General features: G+C 36.6%; 1 protein-coding gene across 4 annotated transcripts in view; it reads left to right on the top strand.

Moving 5' to 3' along the window:
• The window catches only part of USP24 (ubiquitin specific peptidase 24), a 168,984-nt gene that overhangs the window by 47,466 nt on the left and 100,821 nt on the right, over positions 1-20,697 (top strand). For all 4 annotated transcript variants that reach the window (XM_049879349.1, XM_049879351.1, XM_049879347.1 and 1 more), the window contains exons 4-12: positions 3,727-3,870; positions 4,566-4,688; positions 8,881-8,916; positions 9,458-9,523; positions 14,557-14,622; positions 16,980-17,054; positions 17,654-17,812; positions 19,303-19,417; positions 19,606-19,709. In XM_049879349.1, coding sequence (XP_049735306.1) covers positions 3,727-3,870; positions 4,566-4,688; positions 8,881-8,916; positions 9,458-9,523; positions 14,557-14,622; positions 16,980-17,054; positions 17,654-17,812; positions 19,303-19,417; positions 19,606-19,709 — 888 coding nt within the window. The remainder of the gene's footprint in view (positions 1-3,726; positions 3,871-4,565; positions 4,689-8,880; positions 8,917-9,457; positions 9,524-14,556; positions 14,623-16,979; positions 17,055-17,653; positions 17,813-19,302; positions 19,418-19,605; positions 19,710-20,697) is intronic.

The following is a 20,697-nucleotide window of genomic DNA, read 5'->3' as shown; positions in this document are numbered from 1 at the left end:
AGCTCCAGCTTTCGGGCTTATAAATGATTTCTTTTATATTTTATTGTTTGTAGGTATCTTTGGTTGAATATAACTTTTGCTTCCTATTATTTAATTGCTGAAGAATAGGTTAAGAATTATACTAGAAAATTACATATACATCTTAATAAACTAATGATTGTGGTGCTTAGAAAGATAACACTTCTTTATCAAAATATGAGCCATTTTATACTTATCATATGCAGGCAGAAGCAGACATTTTACACTCCTGAAGGTTTGACTGGATCAGGTGTTCTTATTGGCAAATGGCATGCACGCAGCATTGTCTCTGTCAGAGCTGAAGTGATACGCTCACCCCCATTCTGGTCACTTCTTATAAAACAATTTTTCTTAACAGTAAGAATCGGAGATCACGGGAGTCGTGTTTCTAAGAACATTCTGACTCAGCATGATTCCATTTTTAGAACCTGAGTCTTGAATTCTCACTAGAACAGGGCCTATGTCTGCGTAGATACTGTCCTTTTTCCCAGTATATAACTCGTAGAAAGAGCACAGTATATGTCTGTTGAGTGGATGAGTCTCCTGCTATGTTGTACTTCTGGGTTTTGACATCTGTTTTGGTCTCATATGCAAGTAAATCACTAGAACTGCAGATGGGTAAAGTTTATGTTGATATTAAAACCCAGTAAAACAAACTGTCCGTTTGCAAATGATTGTTCCGTACTGCATTTTGGTAGACAGAATCTCCTTTGATTTGAGACTTAAAAAATAAAACTAATTTTAGAAACAAAAACAGCTTCTTCTTTGAAAAAAGGAAGAAGTCTTTTTAAATTGTCATTTTGGGTGAGAGATAATATGGAACCAAGATTTATCTTCATTTTGGATAATTCATCTAACAATTTATAGTTTAAAATTGTAGCTTTTTAAAAACAGTTGCCGTCTAGTCGGTTCCGACTCATAGTGACCCTATAGGACAGAGTAGAACTGCCCCATGGCATTTCCCAGGAGCGCCTGGTGGATTCGAACTGCTGGCCTTTTGGTCAGCAGCTGTAGCTCTTAACACTTTGCCACTAGGGTTTCCTTCATAATGTAACACACTGTTAAACATATCATAATATATGTGTGAACTTACAGAGAAAGAGAAAATGCGAGTTTATTCAGAGTCATGGAAAAGGGCTTGTTAGTCTAAGTAGAGAACCTTTAGGTTGATGATCTACAGATCCAAAAAGCCCTGTATTGAGTCAGTTCACCAGAAAGTTGTATATTCCGATTATAACACTAACTCTTTGTAGAGATGTTTCAGAGAAGTGTTTTATATTAAGCCCTCAGCTGTTAGTATAATAAATGGTCACATAAAGAGCTCTTGGTTTGGTTTTGTTTTTCCATAAAACTTTGAGTACAGTGGCACTCTGCATTATGTTGTTCAGTGTTTTTTATGTAAAAATGTATAATTTTTGTAAATGTTAAATTCTATTAGAGTTCAGCACCTAGTGAAAAGGTTCTCTCCCTATCGATAAGGCATATGTACTTCCTTTTGTTAGATCAAAGGAGCTAACAGAATTCTGTGTACCTTTTAGGCTTGGCTGCCGGAAAACTCAGTAGTATTTTATATAATTGCCATTGCTTCCCTTAGCATTGTGACATGGTGTAATGACCCTGTTTCTGCCCTTCTCCCCCGCCCAGGCTTATCTTACAAGCTGCCTCAAAGTTTATTGGAGAAAGAATATAATAAATGATTGCACAAATTAATGCAAATTAAAGAGGAGCTTTGCCTGTTACTTCTACCTCCTTCACCTTTTCACCTTCAGGCCAGCCTGGATTCTTTATTAGTATATTTAAGCAGGGGAAAAAAATCTAGGTTTGGCCTTTATGCATGGTCATGTTTAAACCTTGTGACCGTCTTCCTCACGGAGGTGCTGCCTGCATTCTTCCACCTCTTCTGGAAGGTAGACAAAACTCCATTTTTCAAAGTAAAAAGTGAACAAATAAGGTGGCAGCAGAGAGAGTGGTGATAAAAACCACATAGGTTTTTATCTTGTAGTCACATAAAGTGTCTTAAGTGTTAATCTCTTGCTTCAATTTGCTTTATTAATTTGCAAATACAGAAGGAATAAATAGGCGAAAAGTATCTTGCAAAAAATAATAACTCAGTGGTTTATATAAACCCAGCCTTAAGATTTTTGCTCATTTGAGCAAATAGTGGAGCTAATTGGTTTTTAGAAAACTTGGAACAGAGCTTTTTCCATACAGCTCAAGAAGTTTGGCCTCTTCTATGCTGCTCTTTTTAAAGGGTTCCCAGTGTAGCTAAGATGATATTTTTATTACACAGTGTTTTCCCTGAGGGGAAATCTTACAAAAATGTATTAAACCACCATATCAATTTGCCATTATTTTATTAAGCGAAGTCCTTTGATTCCCCCTTCCCTGTCCTAGCAATTGTCCCTGAATTAGACTTCCCTTCTTAGGACTGGAAGACTGGAGATTGGGAGAATCCAACGATGATGATTTTAGATTCATCTGTGTATCTTTTTCCCTCCATTTTAACGAATCTAAAATGCCTTCAATTATAAGATGCATCATTGTTCTATATTTTATGTTTATGCTTAAGAAAAATAGCTGCTAAGTAAACAATGTTATAATGTTATGTCCTTTAGAAAGAACTTTTTGAGATTTGTTTAAACATTTTTTAAAATTGAATATTACTTTTGTACATACTAAAAAGGAAAACATAAGTGAACAAAATTGGTAAGGTATTTCTAAAACTTTTTCACATTTAGAGTCTTGCTGTGTCTGGCCAACAGATGGCATTGATAGGAAGATTCAGTCCTGTTTCTGAGATGTGGAAAATATATGTCTTAGAGTCAATGGAAACATAGCATTCATTTCTTAGATTCCACAAATATTGATTAATAGTGACAGCCAGCCATTAGGTTACATTAATAATACCGTACTATTTATAAAATAAGGAGCTCTGGTGGTGCAGTGGTTAAGCACTCAACTGCTAACTGAAAGGTCGGTGGCTCAAACCCACTAGCCTCTCCAAGGGAGAAAGATGTGACTGTCTGTTTGTGTAAAGATTACAGCCTTGGAAACCCTGTGGGTTTCTACTCAGTCCTATAGGGTCACTATGAGTCGGAATTGACTCGAAAGTAGATAAAAGAGTATATATAAAATGCTTTCCCATATGTTATATTTTTTGATCCTCTTAACATCTGTGTGAAATGGGCAGAAATTAATGCCTCTGTAGAGATGAGAGAACTGAGCTTCTGCGAGTAAGGTAAATATGTCTGAGGCCATACGGCTAGAAAACAGCAGTGCCAGGAATTGATCTCAGGTTTTTACTTGCTCTGTATCACCTGGCCTCCCCAATAATATGAAAAGTAGAGAAGCAAATAAAAATTTTCTTTTAAACAAACTACTTTAATGTAAAGAAATTAAAATTCAAGAACAAAACTCTAAATAAACTGATAAGTAGATGTACACTACAGTTATGAGTCTTTTTAAGTGAGTCATCTACATAAAAATGAACTAAACCCATTGCCATTGAGTCGATTCTGACTTGCAGCGACCCTATAGGACAGATAGACTGTCCCATAGAGTTTCCAAGGAACATCTGGTGCATTCGAACTGCTAACCTTTTCGTGTTATGTTAATAATCTCTTAATTATTTGAGATTGAACTGATAAACTGTAAACTTATTTTCTTTATTTCAAATTAAACTCTAGGCCGTCCTTTATGTTTTTGTAGCTCCTGACATCAAGCGCAGTTCACAAGTGGGGCACTGAAATTCATGAAGGGATCTACAACATGTTGATGCTGTTAATAGAACTGGTTGCAGAGAGAATAAAACAAGACCCAATTCCTATTGGTCTCCTGGGTGTGCTTACCATGGTAAAAAAAACAGTATCTCTAAAATGAAAAGTACTTTGTGTTTGGATTTTGTTTAAAATACCTGCTTTCCTCTGACTCATAATTAATAATGAGTGATAATGATTTTATCTTTAGAGATATTGACAGTTAGGATTCTTGCTTTTTATCTTATAAGCAGAGCAACCATCTTGTGTTTTCAGTTTGAAAGATATAGCCTTTCCAATTTTAACAACTTTTTCAGCTCAAAAGAATGATTAAACAGCTTTCCATTATCTCTCCCTGATTATTCACACCTTATATACTTTCACATAAGGTTTTCACGTAGTTTGGTTTCTGGCTTTTTTTTCCAACAGCTAGTGGAGAGGGGACACTTCTTATGCTTTTCCCTCCTAACTTCTGTTGTCACTTCCCTTCTTGCCCAGTTCTACCTGTGGTAGTCCTGGTGCATCTGGAGTTTTGGCATCACTGTGCTTTGAAGCAGACCTGACCCTGTTACCTCCCTCACTCCCCTCACAGCAAATATTGAAAAGGACAGAAGAGCACCACGTTAGTTGCTTGCTCCTCTGCACTAAGGAATATGCTTTGTCAGTATTCTTGGAACATTGCATTAATGAAGGAAGGAGTCCAACGCTGTATTTTTTCTTCTTTTCTAATGCTAATATGTGTTGCTGTAGAAATAGGTAATAATAATGTTTCTCTGTTCTCTTGGAATTTAGGCTTTCAATCCTGATAATGAATACCATTTTAAAAACAGAATGAAAGTATCTCAAAGGAATTGGGCAGAAGTGTTCGGGGAGGGAAATACGTTTGCTATTTCACCAGTATCTACTTTCCAAAAGGTGAGCCTAGGTTGTTTCATCTTTTTGTTGAGAGACATTGAAAGAGAAGATTTTCTGTGCTATGAAAATGACAGTTTACATGAAAGGACTGAAACAACTTAGGAAAAATGACAAATATGGCTCATAAAATTGCTTTAACAATTTTTCAGACATTGCATGTTTTCATATAGCTGTTAACTAACATCGTAAAGAATTTTATAGATTTGAAACTGTTTAATAAAATGAGAAGTGACCTGTTTGTTGGATGATCAGAACCCCAGTTTAATTGGTGTCCCAGTTTCATGGAGATGTTTGAGAGACTAGAACATTTGAAATGATTAATTGCACCTTGAGAAAATAACCTGGTAATTAGTCTCATATATAATTGTCTTCTAAACTTTATAAGCATAAAAACTTTTGCTTTTTCAAGCCCAGAACCAATATCTTTTATTTTATATTTAAATGCCTTTAGTGTGCCAAGAACATTATACCCACAGGGAGTTCATGATCTAATCAGTCCTTTGGCTCAAACACTGTTTGGTTTATGAGAAACAGTTAAAAGAAGTCAAATTAATAAATAGAAACCTTGTCCATTGCTGTAGTAGAAGGAGAGGTTTAGTTCATCAATCATTTATTGAGCATTTACTGTGTCTGGAAATATAAATACAAATAAAACAGACCTTTCCGTTAATATAAAGAGTAGTAAGACATGGTTCCTACCTTATAGTTGGAGAAATATGAAGACAAAAAAAATTACAGTATAATAAACAATAGATGCAATTATAGTAATATGTATGATATACAGCATATAGAGAGAGTAGTTAATGCTGTCTTGTAGGGTCATACAGTACTCCAGAGAGGAGGTAAGAGTTGAGTGGAACGGTACTGAGTATGTGCTTTGTGATTTCATCCCCACAAAAACTCTATAAATTAGATAGTTTTTAACCCCATTTCATTGATGAGAAACTGAGGCACACAGAGGTTAAGTCAGTTGCCCAAGTTTACATATGCAGTTATTGAAAGAGAACCCATGAAGTCCAGCTCCAGGGTCTGCTTTCTTTAACCGTATGTAGTACTGTCCCCCAGAGTATTAAAATCTTCGCTTCATGTTCATTGTGAGGATTAAATGACAAATGTATATAGAAACACTGAACACGGTGGCTTACCCTAGTAAGTACTTAGCGAACACTCATTCTCTTCCCCTCAATTTTGTGATGCAGCAACTGAGACCCCGAAAAGGTTTAGTCTTTTTATTTCTTCTCATTATCATGAAGGAAAGATTTCTCCTCCTGAGAGGCCCTAGATCCCCTCCCCTGTTACCTTCTCAGTCATTTTACTCCTTAGATTTTCTGTTCTGTCTTTGGTATCTGCAGCCTGTTCCTCGTTGTTAGATCGTTCCCACTAGCATACAGCATGCACTAGTATTGTCCATCTTTAAAGTTTCTGCCGTTGCTACCACATCCCTCTCTAGCTTCAGCATGGTTCTCTGCTCACCTTTTTCTTCCCCTCCCAGTTATTCTTTTCATCATTGCCTTAAAAATTTTAACTTATTAACGAAACAGAATCCAAATGTCATCTATCTGTATCCGCCTCTGAGCAATATATCAAAACCTTAGAATGTTCTGTGTGATCTCTTGCTCCGGACTCATCTCTCTTTATCTTTACTGTTGTGCATTCTCTTAGTCCTCTCCTGTGTTTTTTGCCCCATAAAATAGAATCATCATCATTGTTATTTTATACAGTGTTTTGACATAACCATATTTATATACGAATTTCTTTGTGTACCATTACTTCTGCATCTCAGACCTTCCATAGGGATTTTTCTTTTTTTTTTTCCTTCTTCCTGAAGTATATCCTATAAAGCATCATTTAGTAGGGGCTGTTAAATCTTTATTTTTGGTGGCCTGAACTTCACTTTATTTCCCATTTCTTTAAGAATATTTTCACAGGGTCTTGTATTCTGAATTGACATCTATTTTCTGTCAAACTATTGATGGTGTCATTCTGCTGACTCCTGTGTTTGTTGCTGTGGAAAAGTCCCTATTCGTCTAACTTGTTTCTTTGTAAAAGTCTGTCTTTTTCCCATGGCTGCTTTATGAGATCTCCTCTTCCTCTTTGATGTTTGGCAGTTTCACTCACCTTTTGTTGATGGAGCCCAGGTGTCCCAGTGGTTAAGAACTATGGCTGCTAACCAGAAGGGTTGGCGTTTGGAATCTACCAGCTGCTCCTTGGAAATCCTGTGGGCCAGTTCTGCTCTGTCTGTAGGGTCGCTATGATTCAGAATCAATGGCAACGGGTTTTTTTTGTTTTTGTTTACTATTAACTGAGGTTTTTTGTGTTTTTTTTTTTTATGTTTTTTATTGTGCTTCAGATTCAGTGGGCATCTGAATCTAAGGATTAGTGTCTTGCATCAACTCTGGAAAATTCTCAATCATTATCTCTTCAAATATTGTCTCTCTTCTTCTGCAGCTTTGATTGGGTATATGTTAAGACCTTCTCATTCTGTCCTTCATGTCCCTTAACTTCTTTTCATATTTTCTTTTTCTCTCTTTGTGCTGAACTTACCATAATTCTTTTTCAGATCTGTAGTCCAGTTCACTAATCTCTCTCTAATCTCCCAGTTAACCTTTTCATTAAGTCTTTAATTTCAGTTGCTGTGTTTTTCTTTTCATTTGTATAAATTCTAGGTGGTTCTTTTTCAACTTTGTTTAGTTATTTTTTATTGTCTCATGTTCTTGACTCATGTTTTCAATTCCCACTTTTATGCTTAATTTGCAACCTGTCTGATACCTGCAGGTCTGATTCTCTTGGCTTTTACTGATAATGCTTTGTTTTGTATGTGTATGCATGTGCGAACATATGTGGAAATACTTTGTTTTTCTGTGAGGTCATGTTTCTTGGAATTTAATCTAAGGGGGATTTTTAGGCCTGAGTTGCAAGTTCCCTGTTTCCAGAAAGGAATTACATTTATATCTTCCAGGTGTCTGAGAATATTAGGATCCAGTTAGAGTAAATTGTCAGCTTAAGATTTTTCAGACCATAAAGTCATTGTGAATTTGGGCATATCCAAAACATAAACAAGTCCCTTGATTTAATCTTAAATATCTCTTCAATCTGTTTTCCATTTCGTACCATTTTACTTCAAAGACCATCATGTCTCATCTAGTGACTGTACTAGGCTTCCAACTAGCATCTGTACTTTTCACTCTCTAATTCATCCATTCCGTTCACCACATAACTGTGAGAGTGATCTTAAAACGTAAAATGTATTACTTTCTCACTTAAAACACTCCTGTTGCTTTCCTTCTAATCATATTCTACAAGTTCCTGTGTATCTGGCCTTTGTCTCCTTCTGCAGCTTCATCTGTGCCTCCCTCCCCCAGCTCACTATGTTTCAGCTGGGAGAGTTTTCTCTCAGTTCTTCAAATTAGGTAGCCCATTTTCTGTCTTCCCCACAGGGCCTTCACTATTCTGTCCACTCTGCGTGAACTGTTTTTTGAATGACTAAATCTATCTCATACTTTAAGTCCCATGTTAACGAACACCTCTCCAGAATGGTCTTCCATGACCCGTCACCCATAGAATAAGTCTTTATTCTCCTTTTGGGAGGACCTCTTGTTTGTCCTTTTATAGGACTTAACACTATTTCAGCTATTTTATGTATTTGTTGATTTACTTGTTTTTGTTGACTGTGTTAGAATATGAGCTTCTCTTCCTAGTCACTGTCCTATATCCAGCCCCTACAACAGTATCCAGACCTGGAATAGTGAATGCTCAGAAAAGGAAAGAGAGGAGAAAAGAAAGGGCTTGCCCAGGAGCACTAACTAATTATAAAACTGGGACTAAATAAAACATTCATCTTATTCCTGATTTGCTACTCTTTCGGTTAATAATTACTAACTTCTACAATATAACTTTCTTAGAGAATATAACTCATTATCTTGTTCTTTGGTGAGCTTAAACAACTGATGTCAGCTACCCAAAATGGCATAAATATCCTATATTGTGGCAATCCCACCAAAATGCACTCAGAGACTCCCAAATTGTTTACAGTAATATCAAAGACTCACATTAAGAAACACTTGGAAAAACCTTTCAAAAATACTTTTTAACATTTAGTATTCGTTTTCCAATTTTTCATTTAGAATAAAAAAATGTGTTAATGAAAAAGCTTTTATATTGCCACCTCATTTTTTGTTTTCTTTTCTCATAGGAGCCTCATGGATGGGTTGTGGATTTGGTAAATAAGGTATCCAGCTTTTATTAGTATGGTCAATATAATATGTTTTCTATTTTCTAACGAGATTTCATGGCATCCCTGTGTGGCGCAAATGGTTAAGCGCTTTACTACCAACCGAAAGGTTAGCAGTTCTTTGGAAGACAGGCCTGGCGATGTCACAGCCTTGAAAACTCTATGGAGCAGTTCTACTCTGCACACAAAGGGTTGCCATGGGTCAAAATTAACCTGACGGCAACTAACAACAACGAGATACCCCAGAGTTTGGTATTTTAAGTAAATGACAGCTAGAGAGAATAATCAGAATTTTTTCCTAAGGAGGTAGGTTTTATAGTTCCTCTCTTTGTGCGTATTCTTTATACAGATAAACATCAGCTCTAGGACTCAGCACAGCTCCTGCAGTATACCATAGGAGAATTAGCAGTTATCTTCATGATGATTCTCTTGAGACCAAATGTTACAGAACGTAAAGTAAAATGTTAGACTTGGTTGCTTGCTGAGATTACTAAATGTATGGCATTTCAATGTGCAATTGTGCTTTTTTCCTTCTCAGTTTGGAGAATTGGGTGGATTTGCAGCAATCCAAGCCAAACTGCATTCAGAAGACATAGAACTTGGGGTAAGTTAAGCTACTGTGTGCGCTCCATGTGGAAGTTCGCTTTATTCGTGTTGGTATGCAACCTGGGGGACACAATCTGGATATATTACATTAAAAGTTAAGTTATAAGTTCATCTTTACAAGATCACATTCATAGTTCTAATAAATAAATCTTTACTCCTAATTAATCAAATTTGAACATAGTGTATTTGGGTGTTTTTATCTCATTGATTTCCCTTGCCTATGGTATTTTTCTCTTAATTTGTGATGGTTACATGAAATTATCTTACTGTCTAAGGATATCTGCCATATGTGGCAAGTATATGTGTACATAACAAATTTTATGACTCAGTTAAATGATCATATAAATCAGCATTCGTTTCATTGCATCAGGCAGGCACAAAGAAAAATATTTTATTTCAGCAAGGTTGCTTAGTAAGCTTTTTGGCATCACAGAGACTTACAGATAACAAAGAGCTGTGAGATGGGAGCTTCAAATCATTCCCGAGATATAACATCATATATATATATTTAAAAAAATTTTTACTGTGCTTTAAGTGAAAGATTACAAATCTAAGTTAGCCTCTCACACAAAAACCCATATGCACCTTGCTACACACTCCCAATTACTCTCCCCCTAATGAGACAGCCCACTCTCTCCCTCCACTCTCTCTTTTCGTGTCCATTTCGCCACCTTGTAACCCCCTCCACCCTCTCATCTCCCCTCTAGACAGGAGATGCCAACATAGTCTCAAGTGTCCACCTGATCCAAGAAGCTCACTCCTCACTAGCATCCCTGTCCAAGCCATTGTCCAGTCCAATCCATGTCTGAAGAGTTGGCTTCGGGAATGGTTCCTGTCCTGGGCCAACAGAAGGTCTGGGGGCCATGACCACCAGGGTCCTTCTAGTCTCAGTCAGACCATTAAGTCTGGTCTTATGAGAATTTGGGGTCTGTATCCCACTGCTCTCCTGCTCCCTCAGGGCTTCTCTGTTGTGTTCCCTGTCAGGGCAGTCATTGGTTGTAGCTGGGCACCATCTAGTTCTTCTGGTCTCAGGATGATGTAGTCGCTGGTTCATATGGCCCTTTCTGTCTCTTGGGCTCGTAATCAGCTTGTGTCCTTGGTGTTCTTCATTCTCCTTTGATCCAGGTGGGTCGAGACCAATTGATGCATCTTAAATGGCTGCTTGCTAGCGTTTAAGACCCCAGACGCCACTGTTCAAAGTGGGATGCAGGATGTTTTCTCAATAGATTTTATTATGCCAGTTGACTTAGATGTCCCCTGAAAGCATGGTCCCCAGACCCCTGCCCCTGCTACGCTGGCCTTCGAAGCATTCAGTTTATTCAGGGAACTTAATATCATTATATTTTCGCATCAACGTCATTTTCTCAAAAAATAAACCTTGTGATAAGGGGAATAATTTAATCATTAATTTTTTACACACTGCTGACGTGTGTAACTGAAACACTTCATATTCTGTTCTCTAGTTAATCATTGAATTAAAAACAATCTGTTACATGCTTAACACATATAAGACACTGTGTTAGCTGCTGTGTTTGATCAGTGCAGAAAGTGATGTGGTAAAGTAATATACCTAAGTGATACACATGGTGCTTACAGTAGCAGTTATTTCTGGGGGACCATGACTAATCAACTCCCTTGGTTCCTCTTTGGATGAATAAAATAATAATGGTCAGGGAGAGAGACTGATGCTTCAGTAATAGACTGACCCTTTCTTGCCACCTACTTCTCATCCCTAAAGGTCAGATGTTTGCCAGATCATAAACTGACAAACTTTTCTGCTGATCAGGGAGCTTCTTCTGCTTTTCTTGGAACGAAGTTAATTAGATTGTTGGGCTGTCATTTTGATCCCCATTGAATGGATAAAGTATGTTGGAAGTTGACCTGAAAGATAATAATGATTTAAAAAGCAAAACAAAAGAAAAAAAAAACCTATTCAAGTACAGGGTTTTTATTTTTTCTCAGCTTTCTGGTTTCTTAAGAAATGGCTGTACAGGTCATTAGACAGAAACCAAAACCAAACCAGATCTTTTGCTGTTGAGTTGTTTGTGATTCATAGCAACCCTATAGACAGAGTAGAACTGCCCCATCGAGCTTCCAAGGAGCGCCTGGCAGATTCAGACTTCTATCCTTTTGGTTAGCAGCCATAGCACTTAGCTGCTGTGCCACGAGGGTTTCCTCACTGGACATAGATCAGAAAATTTTATTTCGTTTTAAAAAAATGTTACACTACTCACTAATTTACTGAAAACTTAAAAAAAAATACAGAGCAGCCCAGAAGTTCTACCCTACTCGACCAAAAATTGGCTTAGGATAGATACATATGAAGCTGGGCTATTCCTCCAAGATTTTTTCCTTAGGTCAAACCATTTATCAGGACAGCTGTGTTGTTTGTTGCAGTTGATGTAGAATTATATTATTTGAATTACAGTGAGGAGATGGTAAAACTCAGGCATAGGAGAAAGAAATTCTAAGGATTGAGACTCTAATTTTAGCAAACAAATATAATTAAAATTTCACAGTAAGTGCTTGATTTCTGACCAGTTGAGAAAGTGGCTATGTCCCAGAGTAAATTTTGGCCATACTATAAGGAGCCCTGGTGGCATAGTGGTTAAGAGCTCAGCTGCTAACCAAAAGGTTGCCAGTTTGAATCCATCAGCGACTCCGCCAGTTTGAATCCATCAGCGACTCCTTGGAAGCCTTATGGGACAGTTCTACTCTGTCCTGTAGGGTTGCTATGAGTCGGAATTGACTCAGCAGCAGTGGGGTTGGTTTGTTTTTTTTTTTTTTGGTTATAAGACTTAAGCACAAGTCACATATTTGGAATATGGAAAATACTATGAGAAGAATATGACTCACAATCCCACCAGGTAAGAATATCTGTACAAAGTAAGAGATGAAACTTGCATCTCCCTATACTTCCTCACCCCCACATACATACTCACCTTCCAGAGATAACGATTAGCCATTTGATACGTAGCCTGACTCTTACCTAAATTGATGTAGAACACATCTATGTGTACCTGCTCTCTTTTTAAAACAAAATTGTGATCAAGCTATACCTAATAGTATATTTTCATTTAACATTTTATCATGGACATCTTTCCAGGTCAGTGCTATCAGTCTTTTTAATGGCGCCATCATATTTCTGCAGATGGTGTACCATCATGCAGTTATTTATTAATGAACACTGAATTACTTCTATGCTTTGGCAATTACAAAGTGTTCCTTGTAAATGTATCTTCATGTACTTATGCTACTATTTCTAAAGGATAGATTCCTAGAAAATGGGGTTTCTGGGTTAAAGACTATATTCATTTTTTATTATAATTGATAGCACTAACTCTCTTTCCAAAATGCCTGTAGCAGCCTGTACTCTCACAAAGGCTTCCTAATATTCTCATCAGTGCTGAATATTTTCAGTATTTAATTTTCCAATATGATGGACAAAAAATACTGTTACTCTTTAATTTGTAATACTCTGATTTTCTATGAGTTTGATCATTTCTTCATATGATTATTGCTTGTGTTTCTTCTGTGGATTGCTGTGGATGTTTAGTGTGTCTTTCGGGTTGTTTATCTAATTAATTTATAGGGATTTTTTTATGTTAAGCATATCAGTGCCCTGTTTCGTGTGTTTGTAAATATTTTTCCTCTCAGTCTTTTGTTTCTCTTTTTAATTTCTATCGATGGTATGTTTTACCGTACAGAAGTTTTAAAATTTTATGTAGTCAAATTTTTCCTTAATGGCTTAAAATTTTCTGACTTGCGTGAGAAATGTCCCCCTAAAACCAGCACAACTTGTCCAAGGCAAGGTCATGGAAGCTCTATAGACACATGCAAACTCTGGGCCAAGGGCTCTGGGGACCATGGGGGGAAAAAAAAAGAAATGTCCCCCCAGCTCAAGGTTATAAAAATATTTTTTCCTTTTTATGCTTTTATGGTTCTATTTTTTAAACTTAGCTTTTGAATCTATTTGGAATTTTTTTTATATATATGTTGTATAAAATAGGGATCCATTTTTATTTTTTTCCTAGTAAGTAACCACTTATTTTCAGATTCTTTATTGAGTAATCCATCGTTTCTCTAGTATTTTGATTTGCTAGCTTTATTGTATGTCAAAGTCACGTATGTATATGGCTTTGTTCCTGGCCTTCTGTTCCATTCATTCGTTCACGCTTTGATTCATTTCTGTGCTATTGCTGTGCAGTTTTAATGATCGGTAGTGCCAGCCCTGCCCCGTATCACTCTTTCCTAAAATTCTCTTGGTTATTCTCATATTTTCACTCTTCTGGATATAGTCTGCCTGTCAAGTTCCCCTGAAAAAACATCCCATTGAGATGATGATTGGAATTGTATTGAATTTATAAGTCAATATATGGAGAATGGAAACCCTGGTGGCGTAGTGGTTAAGTGCTTACAGCTGCTAACCAAAAGGTCAGCAGTTCGAATCCGCCAGGTGCTCCTTGGAAACTCTATGGGGCAGTTCTACTCTGTCCTATAGGGTTGCCGTGAGTTGGAATTGACTTGACGACTCGTCTCGGCTTGGTTTTTTTAGTTTTTATATGGAGAATTGCCATTTCTACCAAACTGATTGGAACATGGTATCTCCCTGTTTATTCAAGCCTTCTTTTATGACTTTGGTGAAGTTTTATAATTGTGTTCATGTAGGTCCTTTTTTTGTTAAAAGGACATTTCCCTCCCTCCCCAAATATACTCTCATTTTTCCAAAAATGTTCATTATTTGACTGTATGAACTTTAGTATCATTTCATCTCATCCACCAAAAAAATTCCATTGGTGCATTCTGATTTAAATTACATTAAATTTCTATAATAATTTAAAAGACTTGACATCTTTTCTTTTTTTATCAGTTCTTTATATCCAAGAGTATAATTTGTCTGGTCATCCATTTATGACTTGATCTAATCACCATTTAAAATTTTTCTCTGATATTTGAAAAGGAATTCATTTAATGTTGAAAGGAAAAAACTCTCTCACATGTACTGCTCACAGTCGTTGTGTCTTTTTCTAGGCAGTCTCGGCATTGGTGCAGCCCCTGGGAGTGTGTGCGGAGTACCTTAACTCTTCAGTGGTACAGGTAAGACTAAGCTGTTTTACAGTTACTTCAGAAGGTGATCCAAGACATGCAAACAGGAATAGTATCTTTTTATGAGGTTGTTCAGCATTATGCCTAGTCCAGAGTAACTTCTTCTTCTTCTTTTTTTCTTCGGATTAGCTTCCTTTTAGTAAAAATATTACCAGAAGAATCAGGAAATAAGTAATTTAAAGTATAGGAGACATTTGAAAGGATATTTACCCTTTCAAATTATCGTATTATCAGTTGTAATTTCTATATGATAGCACATATTTCTCTATTTATAAAATGAGCGTATACTACTACCCATTTCACAGGATCATTTAAGTACTCAGTGCCATTATATAAGATCCTGTGGTTTGCCCTTGACTACTTGGCAGTTAGAACCTACCTGGTGGTGCCACTGAAGGTCTGGTGATCTGCTTCCATAAATAAAATCCTATGGAGCAGTTCATCGTTCTCCATGAGTCAGAATTGACTGGATGGCAATGGGTTTGTTGTTTGTTTTTTCTTTTTTAGCTTGACCGTTATGTGGTAAGTTAGATCAGTGTTAAGCAGTTGGCTAGACTCACTAGCAAAGTCATTCACTTCTGAATCACAGCTTCACGGCACAATTCATCTGATTTCCTGCCTCTGCAGAATTATAAGTCACCGGGTCATGGAAAAGCAAAGCTATGAGTATTCAGTTTTCTAATGTTAAAGGCTTGTTTTAGTTTCTTTTTCCCTTTCCATTTGAATTAACAAGTTTTACTAAATAAAATATTATATTGAAATACCTCCATTTATTATTTTCTTTATAAATAAGTTTGTAAAACCTGTAACTTTTACAGAGGTTTTTTTTTTTTTAAATCACCATAAATGGTTTCGAAAGCTTAGGGTTCTTTGAGAGTAATGTTTTTGTATGCACTATTCCTTCTTTCTACTGTCGTATTTACTTTAACACCGTTTTAAAAAGGGAGATGTGATTTTTGTAGTAGGTTCTGGAAATTTTTGCTGTTTCTAAATGTTAAATACGTTCTTTACGTATCAAGGTAATACTGCAAGATTTTTAAGTGAAATAGGATGGATGTTTATATATTTCTTTCAAAACATCTCGTGTTCTTCAAGTTATTAAACATTCAAGGCTAACTTTTAGTTTTGTAGCTAAAACATTAAGGCATACAGAGGCAACGTGAATTGACTGATAAGATTTTTTGATAATCGGGGTCATGATTAGATTTTAAATGCAAGCTCTATCTATGCATTGCTCCATTGGAGGAAAGTCAACAAATATTGTAGCTGCTAATTAATATTAAGTTCTTTGGAAATTCCAGCTTTTACATATAAGTACAGTTTACTTTAGAAAGGATAAGAAGTACATGAATTTCCAACCAAAACATATTTAACTTCATTTTTATTTTAATTATTTCAAGCTATCCAAATAAATTGTGTTTAGCAGTAAACTCATACCATAATAAATGTTAGTTGACACAGATTAAACAGTTATCTCCACCAGTTGCTAGTTGTGTGGCTTTGAAAGGTTTATTTAACCTCTTTGCTTCAGTTGTTCATCTGTAAAATGGTGAGGATAATAATACTTATCTCATAGAGTTGTGGTGAGGATTAAAAAGGGCCTAGCACATGCCAACAAGAGCACTATGACTTGCCTCTTACTGTAAGAGCCTTCAGTCCTTGTTGTACAATTGGCATAAGTATAAAAGAAAAAATATATCTGATAATTGCTTCATGTTATTTTAATTCATTTCTAATATATTCACAGCCCTGATAGCTAAATATTGTCTGTCGTCTCTCCTCACCAGCTGTTTCTAAGTTTTGTAAATTATTTTACTTATATGGAAGTGATAAATTAGATGTAGCTGGTATTTTACTGCTTCTTACATGCTGTTTAGAGTGCGTTATCTGATTGGGTTGCCATTCCGGAGTACTGTGTAGGTATGAGCCTTAGCTATAGGCCTCATTCATATCAGCAAGCAAAGTGCATGCAAGAGCATAGTTTGTATGGTTCATGTTGTATCTGTTTTTAAAAATTAAATGCAAAATATTTACCTTATCACAAAAATATATACCCATTCTTGAATGTTTTAAAAATTAATCCTTGTATGTTTTGTTGCTCTTCAAAATTACCCCTATGAAATGGTAATGACAGGCATTGCACCCATGTAACATGTAATGAAACTGAGACACCGAGTCAGTTAAGGCTTCATTTGGGTGGCATTGGCTAGTTAGTAGTGGCTCTCATACTAGAATGAAGATCTTGTCATTGCACCCTTTCCTTTGTGAGCTGTGAGTGAAATATCTTCTCTTTTGCTTTTGGGACAGATTCAGGACCCTTAATAAGTCTAGTGTTTTATTTTCTGTAGCCCATGCTAGACCCAGTCATCCTCACTACAATTCAGGATGTACGGAGCGTGGAGGAGAAGGACCTCAAAGACAAGGTAAATGCTGTCTCCAGCCAAGTAGGCAATAGGCCAGTTAGTCTGTGGAAGTGAAGCCAGGACTTCGGGCAAGGTTCAGATGCTGTTTCTCACTAGATTCTGGTCACATGGATATGCACTTCATATCAAATTGATTTTACATTTTCTAACCTAAAAATGCTTTTCCTGAAGCGATAGCTATGGTGTCACCACAGTCACTAGAATGAGCATAGGATTCTCTGTAAGTGAATTGTATTAGCGTGTTCATTTTGGCAGTATTAGAGGAAGTATAGAATTGAAGGAAATTTTAAATAATGCAGTATTCGAAGCTTATCCAAAGTTGTTTAAAACAATTTTATTATTTAAATTTAACATGACTTATTTTGTCATTGAATTTCTCACAGGACCCCCCTCTTTCCTTTGCCGTTCACCCATGTGCTAACTTTGTTTAGAAGCAAAGGGAAATTAATTGGCCATATAGAGTGTCACATACCCCCAGACCATTATTATTATTATTGAAATTGTCCTGTGTTCCTTAACCTTATTTCCTTTATGCTTTGGAAGTATTGAGATCAAGATGTTCCTCTTTCTTTTTTATTTATTTTTTTTTAATTTGAAAGAGATTGGTCAGCATCCCCGAGCTCTTGTCTGCTATTAAGTTACTTTGCATGCAGTTCCAACCGGACCTGGTCACAGTTGTGGATGACCTGCGACTAGACATCCTGCTGCGCATGCTGAAATCACCACATTTTAGTGCTAAAATGAATTCCCTCAAAGAAGTAAGTTTTGGATTTGTTTCTAAAATACTTAAACACACACCGTAAGTTCTGCCAAAACTTGTGGTTATTTATATAAAGGCAACATTTAAGTGTTGATATTTTATACATGGAAAGCATCCAGTTATTATAGCTTCTTCAAAGTTCTACTGTTTTGAGCTATATTGGTATATAAAAGATAAGCCATCTTTTTATGTTTTATATTCAAAATTCATTCTCTGAATTATTTAGGATATTTAGTGTTTTTGTGAATTTTTTTAGAAAGTAATCCTTTGGAAGAGAAGAGTGGTTGTTAAGTGGCAGGATTTTCACCTTCCATGCAGGAGACCCAGGTTCGATTCCTGCCAGTGCACCTCAAGCGCAGCCACCACTCATCTGTCAGTAGAAGCTTGTGTGTTACTGTGATGCTGAACAGGTTTCAACAGAGCTGTCAGACTAAGTCTAGGAAGACAGACTTGGCAATCTCCTTCCAAAAATCAGCCAGCAAAAACTATATGGATCACAATGTTCCAATCCCATTGTGCATGGGGTCAGCATAAATTGGGGGCCAACTCAAAGGCAGCTAACAACAGCAGCAATCCTTTGGAATATGTAGTTTGGGATTTACTTTGTACCCTAAGGGTACAATTCTTTTTATTTTTTTGAGATACAGGTTTTCTTAAACCAGATATTCTAACTGGGGTTAGGGCAGAACAAAATGATTGCATCTGTGATGGTCTAAGCAAGATGATGGAAATAATTTCCTGGACTTTGTGTAGATCCATACAAACAGCATTAATTGGTTTTGGTGTGTGAGAAGTAGAGCCACTATAGTTCAGTCATAACTGTAGGTATTTTTCCTTTAGTTTTTTCGCTAAGTAGGAATCTTGGCTGCAAGTGAAATAGTCATCTTGAATCACCTTAAGCCAAAAGGGGAATTTATTGGAAGGAGGCTGGACTATTTAACATAAATGAAGGATCGAAGAGCCAAATGATGGAAGGGCAAGAACTCATGTGAATGCAGGAACAACTAGAATTTGAGACGTGGCTGCTGCCAGGACTCAGTCAAGTCTTGTCTCTGCTGTTTTGAGCATGTGGCCCTGTTTTCTCTCTGCCTACAGAGTGGCATCTTTCATATGGTAGAGATCATGGCCATTGATGGTTTCACATCCTGCAGTCCCCATCACCAGAGAGGGACTGACAATTTCTCTAGTCCCAAGTTCACAGTTTAGAATAAGTGTCCTGACTGAGCCCAGGTCAGCTGCTCATCCTTGAGCTAGTTAGCAGTGGCCCAGGGTGTGAGAACTGTAAGGACCTGACTCCATGCTTGCTTTAAAGAGATATCACAGATAGTACTCCGTTAACTTCTACCAACCAGCCTTTGATACATTTTGATTGATTATCAGACCACATTTTAACATTATGAAAGTTACAGCTTCTATGTGTAATGATTATATGTAATAATGTAATGTATATTTGCATTAGACTCAATCACAATAATCTTGTCTTTTTAGGTAACCAAACTAATAGAAGACAGCACTTTGTCCAAATCTGTGAAGAATGCAATAGATACAGACAGATTATTAGATTGGCTAGTGGAGAACTCAGTTTTGTCAATTGCATTGGAAGGTAAGTTGCTTTAAAAAGTTACCTGACATACAGTTTATAAATTCTGTGTAAAAAAGGTACAGAATTGACTGTATTAGTCTTTAAATAATCTTAGGGCAAATTACTGTTGCTTTGGAATTAATAGAACAGTATTTAGAAGAATTAGTCTTTACCTCATGTGTCTTCCTCTCTGTTGCTTTTTCCATTAGGCAACATAGATCAAGCACAGTACTGTGATCGTATAAAGGGAATTATTGAGCTCTTGGGCAGTAAATTGTCTTTAGATGAGCTGACTAAAATTTGGAAGATACAGGTAAGTTGAGCAGAATTGTTTTTGCCTTTTCCTAACATTTTTGGATTTAATGTAGCTAGTGTGTTAAAACAGAGGGCTTATGACCAAATTAATAGTTTGAAGTAATTCAAAGGAAATCAGTGATTAAGGGCATAAGCTTTTAAGTCACAGAGCCTCACATTGAATCCTGCCTCTATTACAAATTAGTTGTGCAATTTTCACTAGTTTCCTAAACTACTCATTTGTGAGCTTCAGTTTTCTCATATTTAAAATGAGTTTAAAAATAACCTACCATGCCTACTTATCGTGAGAAATAATAGTTTATACAGTACATTCTGCCTGGCACATTGTGAACATTTAAATGGTATTTATTATGATTAAACTCTGTAGGTAGAGGGTTAGGTATTAGCTATCTGTACTCTTTTATCATCATATCTTATTACTAGAGTTCATGTATTCATCAAACATTTATTGACTCTCTGCTATGTTCTAGACACGATGTCTATATCTTGTGTTGAGCCATATAAAATTGTTGCTATTTGACCATTTTTCACATACAAAAATGGTGGTTACATATGATTCAACCTATACCTAGCCCTATACCTCAAGGAACTTAAAATATAGAAGTAAAATAATGAACATAGCATGACATTAAATTGCTGCTAAGTTTCATGCTAAAAAGTGCTAGAAGTGCCAGTGAGGTTCCAACGCCTTCAAGGCTTCTGGAATCACTTGCTGCCACAGATGCCAGTACCTTCATCCACTGTCTGAGTCTGAACCAGAAACACTATTCCTTCCTCCTGCCTTCTGATCTCCCAGCAGTGCTTCCCTCTCACTGGCAGAGCATAATTGGAAGAAGCTAACAGAGGAGTTGAGGAGATGTAGTTTGTGGGCCCCTGGCACAGCAGTGCAGAGCAGACTATAGGAGGTTAGATGTAGAACTGAAAGAAAATAGTTCCAGGTCTTATAGGTTTTACTTCCCATGTCTTGACCTTGGTCGTATACCCTC

This window comes from Elephas maximus, chromosome 3 (assembly GCF_024166365.1).
Source record: "Elephas maximus indicus isolate mEleMax1 chromosome 3, mEleMax1 primary haplotype, whole genome shotgun sequence".
Lineage (NCBI taxonomy): Eukaryota > Metazoa > Chordata > Mammalia > Proboscidea > Elephantidae > Elephas > Elephas maximus.
This window is presented reverse-complemented; position numbering and strand designations above follow the sequence as displayed.